Source organism: Micromys minutus (assembly GCF_963924665.1).
Source record: "Micromys minutus genome assembly, chromosome: 3".
Taxonomy (NCBI): domain Eukaryota; kingdom Metazoa; phylum Chordata; class Mammalia; order Rodentia; family Muridae; genus Micromys; species Micromys minutus.
Window position 1 is genome coordinate 5,964,061 of NC_137972.1, and position 13,539 is coordinate 5,977,599.

Sequence of the window (13,539 nt, forward strand, 5' to 3'; positions counted from 1 at the left end):
TATGCTCTCAGTGAGAATCTGAGCAGGTGTGATGGCGAATCTCACCGTAGGCGAGTTAGCGTTCAGAACTGGAGGCAGAGGGCCAGTCACAGCCTCACAGTCGCCCTCAGCACGTAGACTGAGCACTAGGGAATCTTGTCCCGCAAAGAGTGAAGCAAATCAGCAAGATCGGAATCTGGAAAGGTGAGGTTTCCGTCCTAAGGTGTAACAACTAAAGCAGAACCATTGTGAGCGCTGCCCTTCCCTGAAGTGGTAAAGCCCGTAGAGCAGAGCGGGCGGTGCTCAGTCAGATTGGCGTGGAGTCAGCTCTAGTACAGCAGGAGTGAGAGTGTGGGGCAGCACTGCGATCCCAGTCAGGATCACTGCACACATTTCCTGCTAATGGGTAACATGCTGTTGAGTAGTCAACTGACTTACACTTTATTTTTCAGATGAACCAGAAACTCGAGATGCATGGTGGGCAGAAATCAGACAAGAGATAAAGTCGCATGCTAAAGCCTTAGGCTGCCATGCTGTAGTGGGCTACAGCGAGTCAACTAGCATCTGGTAAATGACAACTTGGATTTCTTGACTTGACATTGTGGTTTGGCTTGTTGTGTGAGCTGGGGAAATATAATACAAGTCCAAGAAGAGAGGCACAGTGGGAAGCCAAGAAGGTTGAGCGAATCGGGTCAAGTTCAAGATGCCTTCTGCCCACTTGATTTCTGTAAACTTGAGAGTCCCAGTTTATCAGTTAGGATGATAATTTGTACAAACTGTGTTGTGGGTGTTGTGGTGTCATGTGAGTGTGTAATAACCAGCCTGCCCACTTATCAGTCCTTAGCTTGTAGCACTTTAGTGCTAAGTCTGGGGACTCCTTCAGTGGGACATTGGATGAAGTTCTAGGTGTTTTATAAATGAACTGTCAAGTATCTCTAATGTTTGTCCTCAACCATCCTTAATCCCAACACTTGGGAGGCAGAGCTGTCTCTGAGTTCAAGGTCAGCCTAGTCAACATAGTGATTCCAGGCCAGCCAAGAGCTATACAGACCCTGTATTAAAGAAAGAGAGAAAGAAAAGGAGAAAAGCAGTCACAAAGCCACTGTACTTACTACATTTATGAGTTGGGATAAACTACTTTTTTTGCTAACAAAGTATCCCTCCCTAACGGCTAAGTTAAGAAGAACCTTCCATATTTTGCCTCCTGCCTTTCTCCCAAACCATCTCTCCTTCATGCCCAAAACTGTGCTCTTCGCAAGGGTTTCCAACCTCCAGTCACTCTTCTGCCACGGCCCCTTGTCCTCCTCATAGCCACTGGGGTGGCTCAGGCCATCTTGCTATCAAGCCCTCTGTTGCCACACAACTTTTGAGTATGTTTTGGACTTGTTGATCATTTGAAACCAATTAAAAATATGAAACTATAAAATTTTAGCTACAGATTGCATACAACCTAATGTTAGGCACATTTTTTTCTCTTTTAAATTTATGGTTTATTTATTTATGTGCATTGGTTTTCTGAGGGAGTGCTGGATCTCCTGGAACTGGAGTTAGGAACAGTTGAGAGCTGCCACGTGGGAGCTGGGAACTGAACTCAGGTCGTTTGGAAGAGCAGTCAGTGCTCTTAACTGCTGAGCCATCTCTCCAAACCCATATCTTTTTCTTTGGTTTTTGTTATTTTATCTTCCTGGAACCCTATCTCTGTGTCCTTCTAGAAAGCTGAAAATTGCTATTCAGAGGCCATTAGACCCTGTGCTGTCTTACTTCTCCACTGTATATCGCGTAGTTCTTACTGTCTGATTCTCTGCTCATCTGTTGATCACTACTGTTAGAGAAAAGTCATTAACATACAGTAAGTATGAGTATTACTGAGCTGTGCTATTTATTGTTAAGCACAATGCTGCACTGAACTCTGGTTGATTCTCAGGCGCTCACAGTCTGTCTGCTTTGAACCTGACGCCCTGTGCTTGGATGTCACATGGCTGATCTTGTCTTGCTCTCTGGCTTCTGTCCACTTCCTCCTTTGTTCTCCCTTCTTTCTCCTTATCTGCACTTGTCTCAGTGGCTGACACTGAGGGCGACGCTCAGCTGCGTCGATTGTCTCATTATTGTTGCTGTCCAGACAGACTGAAGTGAAAAATTTAAAACAATTCCTTGTAAAATAAGACTCATACACACACACACACACACACACACACACACACACACACACACACACACACGAGTAATACATTTTAAGTTTTGTTTAGTATATTTTGGGTACTATTTTAGATATGTTTACAATTCTAATTCAGATTATGCTGCAGCATTATAGATTACTTACATAGCTGTGCTTTTAGAATAATTTTAATAAAGCTTTATAGATATTTAGAGGAATAGTTTGATAGCTTCTTACTAGATTTATAGTTTAAACTATTTAACACTTCGGGAAACTATTACTGTTGATTTATCTCTTTTAAGTTCTAATTTGTAGCAGCTCTAGCCTTTGCATTTGATGCCTACTTACCGTTTGTTTCCTGCCTAGGTTCAGGGGTAGTGTTTGCATACTAATGATCATGAAGGTCCGCCTGACTTATCACTCCTGATACTCAGTGTTTTCTGAAGGTTTATAGTTGAGAATGCTAACCTGTTTTTTTTGTTGTTGTTGTTGTTATGTTTTGTTTTTCTAGTGAAGAAGTCTGTATTTTATCAGCGTCTGGCACGGCAGCTGTACTGAACCCTCGGTTTCTACAGGAAGGCACTGTGGAGGGCTGTTTGGAGCAAAGGTTGTCATGGCTTGCTTTTCTAAATTTTAAATTCTCAGAGTCGGGTGGTTTTCTGTAGGGTTGGCTGATAGGGGACTACTGCCCTGGCAGTACGGGCACACGGCTAACGGCTGTGCTGGATTCTGTCCTACACACCGTGAAGCCTCATGTATGACGAGCGACAGAAGAGTCTCAGGTATACCTTTCCCTTTTAGCATTGTCATAAAATGGACCTAGATTATAACCGCAATGTTTTTAACCAGTACAGTTTGCTCCTTTATGCCAGCTTCGATCCTTTTCTTAGGCACACATATTTTTCTTTTCTTTTTCTTAAATTATAATTTGTTTTTAAGTAATGTACACTGGTGGGGGTTTTGTTGTTGTTGCTAATTTATCTTTTTCAAGTCTTAATTTGCAGCAGCTCTTGCTTCTGCATTTGATGCACACTTAGCTTGTGTTTTCTGCCTTAGGTTTAGGGATAGTGCTTGAATATTATCTAATATATAAGATAGTCTGGGTTCTTTTTGTCTGATTCCCACGACAGAATTTATTTTCATAAATTCCTCTTCCACAAAACAATCAAAGCACTTACTGTATTGCGCTAAACTGCTTAAAGGTTTTATGAAAAAATGACTTTAATGCATGTGAGATGGAAAATGAAAGTATTGGATAAAGTCAGCCTACTTTAACTCACTTCATTATTGGCTTCTTTAACCCCTTAAAGTGTTAGCGTCTATAAATGTAAGATGTTTTCTATAAACAGATGAGGCTATCCAATGTGTCTGTAAATGAGTGTACTTAAGTATATTAGAATTATTAGCTAGCATCTACTATGATAAGAATACTTAATTATATAAATTAAGGAAGTATAAAAATTCTCTATATTCCAATTAATTGTAATTTTGCAGGAGGATATGATGTAGAATGATCTTGTAGTATTGGTGAAGAAGGCCTTGCTGTTTATTCTTTTGAGAATATCTAAGTGGACATTGGCCATTCCTTATTCTTGTGCCTTCACAGTAGGGGCACTGGTGAGGAATTGGACTGTATTGAGTGATTTACCCAGTGCACAGTGCTCTTCAACTGAGGGCGAACTAGAACCTATGCTCGCTAGGCAGGAATGCACCAATCAGACTGCATTCTTATATAAGGTAGACGATTACTGGTGGTTGAATTTAAGAATCTGTTTATGTTGGGCAAGTGCTTTGCCACTGACCAACATCCCCAGTATCTTCGAAACCTAATTTAGTAACTTTTCAAAGCTGCCTGGTATTTGTTTCGTGGCTTAGATGGGTACAGTAATTTTCAATATAACTCTGTAAAGTATCTAGTGTGTGTGTGTCGTGTGTGTGTGTGTGTGTGTGTGTGTGTGTGTGTGTGTGTGTGTGTGTTTGTAAGATTGTAGTTGCACACATGCCACAACACGTGGGTGGTAGTTAGAGGATAACTTTTAGGAGTGACCTCTTTCCTTCCACCAAGTGAGTTTTGGGGATCAAACGAGATGATCACACTGGATGGCAACCACCCTTCCCTGCCGACTACTCTGCCAGACCCCTCACTCCCACGGAATTTTTAGTGCTTACTAGAAATCATTTGGAGAATATAGGAGAGTAGAAAGGAAAGATTCACTTAATCTCAGTATCCAGAGAAAGGTCTTTGTGGCCTTCTTGTTTTACGTGCTTTGAAATATTGTACTTCTCTGAAATTTGTACCTCATGGTTTTGCTGTAGACACTCAAGTCTGTGCAGAGCACTTAGTTAAAAATGGTTCCACCCTCGTGAGTTTACATGAATGGGAATTAAGCAGGAGTGTTTCGGTAAATATTAAAAATGGCTTAACCTTTTATCAGCCCCATGGTCTCACTCCTCGGATGTCTCTAGTGTGGAGCCGAGAGCAGACTCTGTCACTCGGTCCAAAAGCCTCCCTCTCCATGCGGTTCCCTTCCCAGGTGGTTCACTCCATCCGCCCTGTTGCTTCTGTTCCGGGTGGATAGGACCGCCCAAGCACCTTCCTTTCCTCCACCCCCAACACAGACATGACTTCAAAGCCGAGTAGCTTATCAGTTAGGTTTATATATGAAATTCTCAGTCCACAAAACCTCTAATGGACAACGATACAAACTGCCCTTCTGCATGAGATAAAGAGACCCATAGAAACCCTTAAAAATATTCATATCTACCTATTGCCAATAAAGTTTACCTGGATCTAGATCCTTCTTCTCCAGCTTCATCTTGATTCCTCCTCGAATCCCCTTTCTCTCTTCCTCTTCCGTTTTCCTAGCCTTTCCCCTGCCTACCTCTCCTTTTCCAATCGTGCATTAGCTTAGCATCAACCCACACAGGAGGTCAGTTTGGAGTGGCTCACAAGCTGCTGTGGCACTGCAGGCTGATGCAGGCTAAGTAGACTTGCATTTACATGTCAGGTAGACATTACATCTGCAAGATGGGTATATTTAGTTGTAGTTTTCTTAATCTTCAAAAACAAAAACAACAAAAATGCCCATAAGACAAACATTGCTAGTCACTCCAGTTTTATAGAAGAGGGTGCGATAGGTTTGGCACCTAGTGTGGATTCACACTGTTGAACCACTAACAGCTTACAGTGAGCAGGTTGGTGCTCAGTATTGGTTTGTTTGTAATATGCATGTCATATGAAGTAGCTCTTTTGGCCCCTTGGGAATGTTGTTCCTAGAAATAAAGAATTTCAGTGTATACCTTCTTCTAACTTACTATTTTTTTCTTTTTAATCCTTTGTTACAACTTTATTCCAGTTGCTTATTTTTTATTCTTTGGTGATTCCATATGTGTATTTAGTGTATGTTGGTCACGTCTTCCATTACTATCAGTCCGTCCTCTCACTTTCACTGAAACAGTTCTCCCTAGCAGGTTTCCCCTTCTGCTTTATGGGTTTTGGGGGACAAAAATCCTGAATTTAATTAGGGTTGCATCTGTGAACATGGGGTAGAAGTGACTTGCTTGAGCCTGGGCAGCGTATCAGTGGCCAGAACCCTCCCTCCTCAGTAGCCATCAGCTGTCAGTGTGTCAGGAGTCTCTGGAGGGTGGGTCATGAGCGCTTCCCTCGGCACAGTGTGTGTCAGTGGTCCTTAGTTTGTGCAGATCTTGTGTGTTCATGGGTGTGTGTCATTCACAGAAGACAAGGTTCCCAGCACCTCCCCCATCCTGTGTGCTCAACATTCTTAGCAGCCCTCACTGTGCTCACACTTGGCGTCCAGTCTCTTATTCTTAGCACTTTGGACCACACAGGAGACTCTGCATTAACCATCCCCCACCGCAGAGAAACTTCTGACCAAGGCTAACAGCAGCATTCGACTGTGGGTAGATAGGAATGTAAATGCTTAGAAGTCAGCTTGGCACCATGTCTATTTAGCAAGCAACAGTTGTAGTTTCCTGATAGGGCCCATGCTCATCCCAGGCGAGGCTCCTGAGCAAGGTTATAGCACTAGGTATGAGTTCTCTCCTGTGGAGTGGGCCTGAAATCTAGGGAGAAAACACACGGTGACTTAGAGCAGTCACACCACTATGTTACCCGTCTGCACAGTTCCCTGACAGTTTGCTACAGCAGCTCACCTGGTCTATTACTGGGTGACACTTTTTGCTCCAGAAGCCTGTATATCTCTTAGCACCGTGTAAGCTGGTGGCAATGGGGAGAGTTGCAACCAAAGCATTTGGTATCTTCTTACCATTTGGTTCCCATGGACAACCAAGAGTTGTTTTGTGTCTTTGCTTTTACGTGTGTGTGTGTGTGTGTGTTTGTATTTATTAACCATTAGGAAAATGTTACCTTTGCTGTCTATCCATCTGTTTTTATGATACCCCCTCCCCCCTTTTTGTGTCAGAAGTCAGCTTTGTCAATGTTATGGCAAATGATTCTTAGAGGAGTAGTAATGGCTGGCTTCATGGTTGCTAGTAACTTACCAGTCACTGGGCACACCGCTCTGCTGTAAGTTGTATTGTCTGTACACAGATGCACTGTGTGTGTGTAATATGTGTTATTTAAATGTCATAAGTGTTTTAGAAATGCTGTATGACTTTTATTTGCTATTTTTCTTTTGTTGAGGGTGACTAGGTATTGGACCACGAGTAGAGTGCCTTATTATTTTTAACATATATTTATATAGGATTGAAGAGAACTTACCTGTAGGCTGCGGATTCTGCCATATACCATACGATGAACTGAACATGCCGTTTCCAGCTCATCTCACATATTGCTATAACTGCAGGAAACAGAAGGTCCCTGATGTTCTCTTTACAACTATAGATCTGCCCACAGATGCAATGGTTGTTGGAAAAGGTTGTCTTATTCAGGCAAGGTATGTTTGTCCCAACTGAATCTGATGTTCTTGAAAACCCATGAGGTATACAGACATAAACTTGAGTGATATACATTGTTTCTTATATGTTTGGTCCTGAACCAACTGGGCAACTCTATTTGAATCTTGTATTTATTCCATCTACAGCTGACAGAAACAATACTCTATAACACTCAGCTTTGTATGCACAGAATCTTTTTAACATTTCTGTTGTAGATATGTTTATTATATGTGTGAGTTTGTTTATAGTTTGGAGGATGGCTAAATACCAGCTGCTTTAGAGACCTCTAAAATATTCTGAAACAGGGTGGGTTTCTTGCTTTTGCTTTTGTGTTTTCTTTTAAAGAACAGTGCCTTCTTCATGCAAAACTCAGCTCTTTATCACTGGAGTAGGACGTGCTGAGGTATGACACATGCAGCAAATAGCTGGAAGTGTCCCATTTACCAACACCAGCCAGGTTTCCTGGTCCTTTGGATGTTTTTGTCTTTACCATGAAACTTGAGCAGTAGTGGCACTCTTGGTCCTTTTCTCCCGAGACTCTTGATTTCAGTGTCACACAGAGTCTGTTTTTGTTTTCAAGACAAAATTTCTCTGTGTAGTCTTGGCTGTCCTGGATCTTCTTTTATAGACCAGACTGGCCTTGAACTCACAGAGATTGTCTTGCCTTTGGCTTTGGAGTTGTTTTGTTTTGTTTTAACCGCACTGGCGTTTTGCCTGCATGTATGTTTGTAGAGAGAGTTTCAGTTCCGATCTGCTAGGATTGAAGTTACAGACAGCTTGCCATGTGCTCCTACCTGCTGAACCATCTCTAGCCCCCTGAGTCTTTATCTCAACACAGTTAATGCCCTTCAGTTTGTTGACTCTTCTTAATGGGAGCCGTGGGTGTGGACCCTCTGTCAACTCATAGGTGTATGTGCTATGCTTGTGCCTGTGAGACTCATAGTGTAAAACCTGCTCCTGAGCTTCAGAGCTGCCAACCTCTCTGCTTCACACCCTAGTATGATGAGCAGCAAAGGTCTCACATTGTGGCAGCCGCACCGACAGTCCTCCACCAATCATGTCTTTGTACGCCAATAGCTCCCCTGGTCTGTTCATGTCCTGCCTGGGAATCGTTGATATTGTCCTCCTTTACACAGACTAGTTCCAAAGGTATATTGAGTTTTGTTCTGAAATATATTCTATTAGTGTATTTCTTCTGTCTTCTGCTTCCATTTGGGATCACCTCCCCCTCCCTGAAGTATATATCCTTGAGTATTATTTGCTGGTCTGTTGGTGATGAATATTTGTTTGTGTTTGTCTAGAGATGTATTTATTTTCATGTTGGAAGCATTTGATGTGCAGGTATTTTTTGTGAGCACAGTAGAGAAAGCGTTTACACTGCCTTTCTGGCTGTTGTTACTACTGCTGAGTGTGTGCTGTTTCTCTCTGGAGCTTTCCCTTGCATAACAGCTGCTCAGATCATTTGTGTGTGTAAGCTAACATTTCTCTCTGCTCTTCACTCGTCCTACAGTTATGTGTGGTTTTTGCCTACATATATGTATATATGCATATATGTATCTATGCACACCATGTTCATAGTGGTGACCAAAAGAGGGCATCAGATCCCGTAGAACTGGAGTTAGCGATGACTGTAAGCTGCCATGTGGGTGCTCTGACTTGCACTCTGGTTTCTGGAAAAACAGCCAGTGCTTTTGACTGCTGAACCATCCCCAGCCCTGGAACCTAAGATTTTTAAATTGTGTAGTGATTCTGACCAATTAATTCTTTTCTAGAGATTCTGAGGTTTTTAATTCCTACTGATTTGAACTTCTAATAAAGACACACCTAGGGACAGAAATGACAATGCAACAGGTTAAAGTGTGACAAGTCAGTTTGAGATTTAGTGGGTTTGTAAGCATTCTTTTAGGTAGTCTTGTTCTTAGTGGTGCTGGAGATCAGACTCAAGGCCTCAAACATCGTAATGAGAGCTCTTCCAGTAAAGCAGATCCCCATCTAGACATCTCTTAGGACACAGTACCAAGAATACAGTGCACTTACAGAGTGGTTCTCCTTTGTAGGTTATGTCGATTAAAAAAGAAAGCACAGGCAGAAGCCAATGCCACAGCTATCAGTAATCTCCTGCCGTTTATGGAATACGAAGTACACACTCAACTGATGAACAAGCTCAAACTCAAAGGAATGAATGCTTTGTTTGGACTGAGAATTCAGATCACAGTGGGCGAGAACATGCTGATGGGCTTAGCGGTGAGTGGAGGGGCCTTTGTAACCCAGAGGCTGGAGAATGCTGTAGGATTCAAAGGGTTATGTCAGAGATAGGAAACCAGGTGTGGTAGTGCATCCTCATCCTGCACCTAGGACCTGAGGTCAGGAGATGAAGGCTGTGTGGGCTACACAGCAAGAATCAGTGGACAGAAGTGAAGACGTAGCTGCAGCCATCAAGCCTTTAACAGTGGAGAAGTTTAGGAAGTAAGTCTGGTGGTTTTCTTTTACATAGTTTTAAGGGACCAGTTTATCATTTCTCATTTGTTGTGTTGAAACCACTGATCTGGACGCTATTATTATAATATATCGGGCTGTTGACAGTTATAGGATTTTCATCTGTGTGTTGACAGATTTCAAATTGTATTTCTTATGTCATCTTTTTCATGGCTATAGAGATATTTAATTTATAAAATATATAGACATTCTAGTCTTTTTCTCTCTATACATTTATAGTTAAAATGCATTTTTTTTGTTTCATTTCCTCTTTTTATTATACCAAGTATGTAAATTTTATTTAATTTTTTAGATTTTGAGGCAAGATTTTTTTCTAATGAGTGCATGCCTTGATCCTTCTGCCTCAGCCTGCTGAGTACTGGATTTGCAGGTGTACACTACCATGCTCAGGTGTATGTTGTTGTATGTAGGAGATAATTATGTGATTGTGGTGACTGGATAGTTTATGGCACTTATGTAACCTCAGGCCTGCTTCAGGTAATGTTTTCATGTTCCCTGGTGATGCCATTCACAGCGCCTGCCATTATCTGGGCCACTTCACTGTGTGCACCAAAATCTCAGGATCTGAAGGCTAGCTTGCTGATGTCACTTAAAAGGAGAAGACAGTGCTGCCATGGGGTCATTCCAAAGAGACAGGGTCATAGGTGCTGACAGTGCTTTCAAATTCAGGCCCATCTGGTTCTGCAGTTCAAGGCTGGTGTTCATCAGCCAGTTTCTTAGCAGTGTTAGGTGATGCTAAGGCTTGTCAGGGCTTCTTAGTAGTTGACATGAGGAGCTACATACGGCTCTGCTATCGAGGGTCTGGAAGAGGGCTGCCAAGGGCCAGTTTCAGCCACTGTGCAGACGTCATTTTAGAATGTCAAAATCCTGACAGTTGGTGCATTTCACATCAAATATACAAGCAAGCATCCAAGATTGAAAGTGCCACCTCCCCTTGATTCCCATAGCACTAGTTGAATGCTTCTTTTTTCTCTTATTAGTGTTTCACAGTTATTTGTAGATGGGCACACACCATGGTACACATGTTGGGACCAAAGGACGCCCTGTGGGAGTCGCTTTTCTCCTTTCCCTGTGTAGGTTCCATGGAGGAAACTCGGGTCATCAAGTTTTGCAGAGGAGGCCTTTGCCATTTTGCCAATCCTGTTTTTGCTCTTTTTGAGATAGAGTTTCATGTAGCCTAGACTGGTCTTGAACTTGCCTGTGTAACTGAGGTTGGTCTTAAATTTCTGATCCTCTTGGCTCTACTTCTTAAGAGCTGGAATTACAGGCATGTGCTAGCACACCACCTTCATGCTTAGGTTTCTTTACATTTTGCTTTGCTTGTGGTAACTTAAACACACACACACACACACACACACACACACACACACACACACACAGATTTTGTCTTATTTTATCTTTCCTATAATTTTCCAATACTGTATACTGACTGATGTAGAATGAGAAACTGTCACTGTGTTAGTTAGTAAAATAAGTATCAAGTAACTTGTTTGTAGGTAGCTATGGAGTAAGGTGGGTGAATGATATGGCCAGATGAACTGCTTCCCGGTTCCTTACGACACCTTTCCCGTACTGACCGCTGCTGCTCTCTGAGCTAACCCTTCTACAGGCACACTGCCTTCTCATTGGTGGCAGAGCTGTTGTGGTGACTTTTCCTTTTGCTAAGAGATATCTGATTTCAAGTTAGTTCTATCTGTTTATTTTAGGTATTCTAAGACATGGTCTCATGCTATAGCCCAGACAAGCCTGGAACTCACGCTGAAGCTTAGGCTTGCCTAGAAGGTCGTATTCTCCTGGACAGATTGCTCAGAATTCAGCCCTTTCCTTTCCTTTCCTTTCCTTTCCTTTCCTTTCCTTTCCTTTTCTTTTCTTTTCTTTTCTTTTCTTTATATAAGTATGGGTAAGGTGTGAAATGCATAGCTGGCTATGCAGCTACGCAGCTAGAGATCCCCTTTCAGAGCTGTCACCATCTCCTTAGGAGTCTCCCCAGAATACATCAGCCCTGTTAGCAGAGTGTTTTATGTTCTTGTGGACATGGCCTAGCCATGTGGCTTTTGTATAGAGCAAAGTGCACATTCCTAGACAGAGAACTTAAGGCCATTGTTGTTTGGTATTTCGTCTGATCACACCCCTTTATTTTCACAAGTCGGCCACAGGAGTCTACTTAGCAGCCTTGCCAATGCCTGGTGGTATCCAGATTGCTGGGAAGACCCCTAATGATGGCTCCTATGAACAGCACATCTCCCATATGCAGAAGAAAATCAATGACACGATTGCAAAAAACAAAGAACTGTATGAGATCAACCCCCCGGTGAGTGACTGCGGTCTGCACCAGTCAGCAGCTGAATGGAGGCTATTTGGAAGGTGTCTTCCTTTGGGCATGGATGTTTTTAACCTTACTGTTCTTGTTTAAATGTCTTCTTTTTGATGAGGCCTTCTCTCATCCACTGTACACAGGGCATGTCTCCTTCCAGGTCTTAACTTCTCACATGTGCATGTGTCTCTGTATATGTATGTGAGTGTGCATGTTCACATGCCTGACTTCTGTGGGACACTACACACCCAGAATTTTTTTTCTCTTGCCCATTGCAACCTGTAGAGTAAAGCTCTATTACAGCCATGTTTCTTGTTCTAGAAAGATCTCCCACGTAAGAGCCTCTCAGTACATACTTGTTAAATGGCTATGTGAGTAGTTTAAAATGTTCTTTTTTCGGCTGGAGTCTTGACTTACAGCTATAATCTCAGCTGTTGGGAAGCTGAGGCATGAATGTTGTGGGTTCGAGGCCATGTGGCTGACTGCAGAAGGGAAAGTAATGAAGCAGAAGTCTGACTGCATCCTAGCAGGAAGACAGCGTGCAGATGCACATCAGCAGCACTGTAGGCGGTGTGCCTGGAGGGCACCATGAAGGAAGGCGGTCCTGTGGAGATCAGGATTGAAAATGTGAAAAATCTTTACTGAGCAATTTCATGCCTTGTGTCTCGTCATCGTTTCTTAAATAGCATAGTGTAAGAACTGTGCACAATTTCACCTCAGGAAGTCTAGAGGTGGCTTAAGAAACTCAGGGAAGGCTGGCCATGTAGCTCAGTGCAGAACAGTGCCCTAGCATGTGCTTGGCCCTAGATTTGATCTCCATTGCTACAGAATAAAGAAAGTATACACACAGAGCAAGATGTGTAAGTAAGTTGTGTGCAGATTCTATGTTATTTTATGATGCCAGTTTGGTCATCCCGCCCTGTGGACACTGAGGGATGACCATAAGATCCCCTCGGAAACCAATGCTTAATATGGGTACAAAGTAAGTTCCTTTTCCCAGTAATCTGGGGTGCTTTTCCTTTCATACCACTTTATTGTGATTTTAAAAATTTCACCATGTATGGATTTTATTCCAGTATGTCTTTTCTTATTTCAGACATTAAATATATTTCTGTCTTTATGTTAGAAATGGTTTGACAAAGTGACAAGGTTGATTGCTGGGCCGCTGGCACATAACAGTTTCAGGTTTTTAATTTTGTACAGGAGTCAGTTTATACCTACCTGTCAATATGTAAATATCAACTATAAGTTTTATTTTAATTATGTATTTATGGGAGGCACGGCATGCGTATGTGAATGCATGTGCTTTCGGAGGCCTGTGATTGCCCTACGTGGTTCTCCACTTAGTTTTTAGCTCAGAGATGCATCTGTTTCTCATTTTTTGTTAATTGTGCTGAACCACTTCTCGGATATGTGCAGGGCAGGTTCTATATATAACCCGGACGGTGTGGCAGTACTCCACAGGTGGCTTTTTTCTTACACACGTGCTAGCAGTGAACGGTTAGCACCATTTTGGAAACCTCTAGTATAAATAAGCTGTGTGAAGGAGGTTCTGCTGTTGTGCTCACACATCACCGCCCAGGCTGACTGTTTAAAACACACACATTTGTGCAGACTGACATCACACACTGCTTGTAGAAGATCAGTTCTGTTGTTGAAGATTATTTAGCATGATGAA

The 13,539-nt window shown here is 42.4% G+C and overlaps 1 protein-coding gene across 5 annotated transcripts in view; it reads left to right on the forward strand.

The window, feature by feature from the left end:
• The window catches only part of C2CD5 (C2 calcium dependent domain containing 5), an 88,924-nt gene that overhangs the window by 54,340 nt on the left and 21,045 nt on the right, over positions 1-13,539 (forward strand). For 4 of the 5 annotated variants that reach the window (XM_080914910.1, XM_080914912.1, XM_080914911.1 and 1 more), the window contains 5 exons: positions 432-546; positions 2,646-2,741; positions 6,859-7,050; positions 9,109-9,295; positions 11,694-11,858. In XM_080914910.1, coding sequence (XP_080771036.1) covers positions 432-546; positions 2,646-2,741; positions 6,859-7,050; positions 9,109-9,295; positions 11,694-11,858 — 755 coding nt within the window. The remainder of the gene's footprint in view (positions 1-431; positions 547-2,645; positions 2,742-6,858; positions 7,051-9,108; positions 9,296-11,693; positions 11,859-13,539) is intronic. The other variant, XM_080914914.1, reaches the window with a different exon arrangement.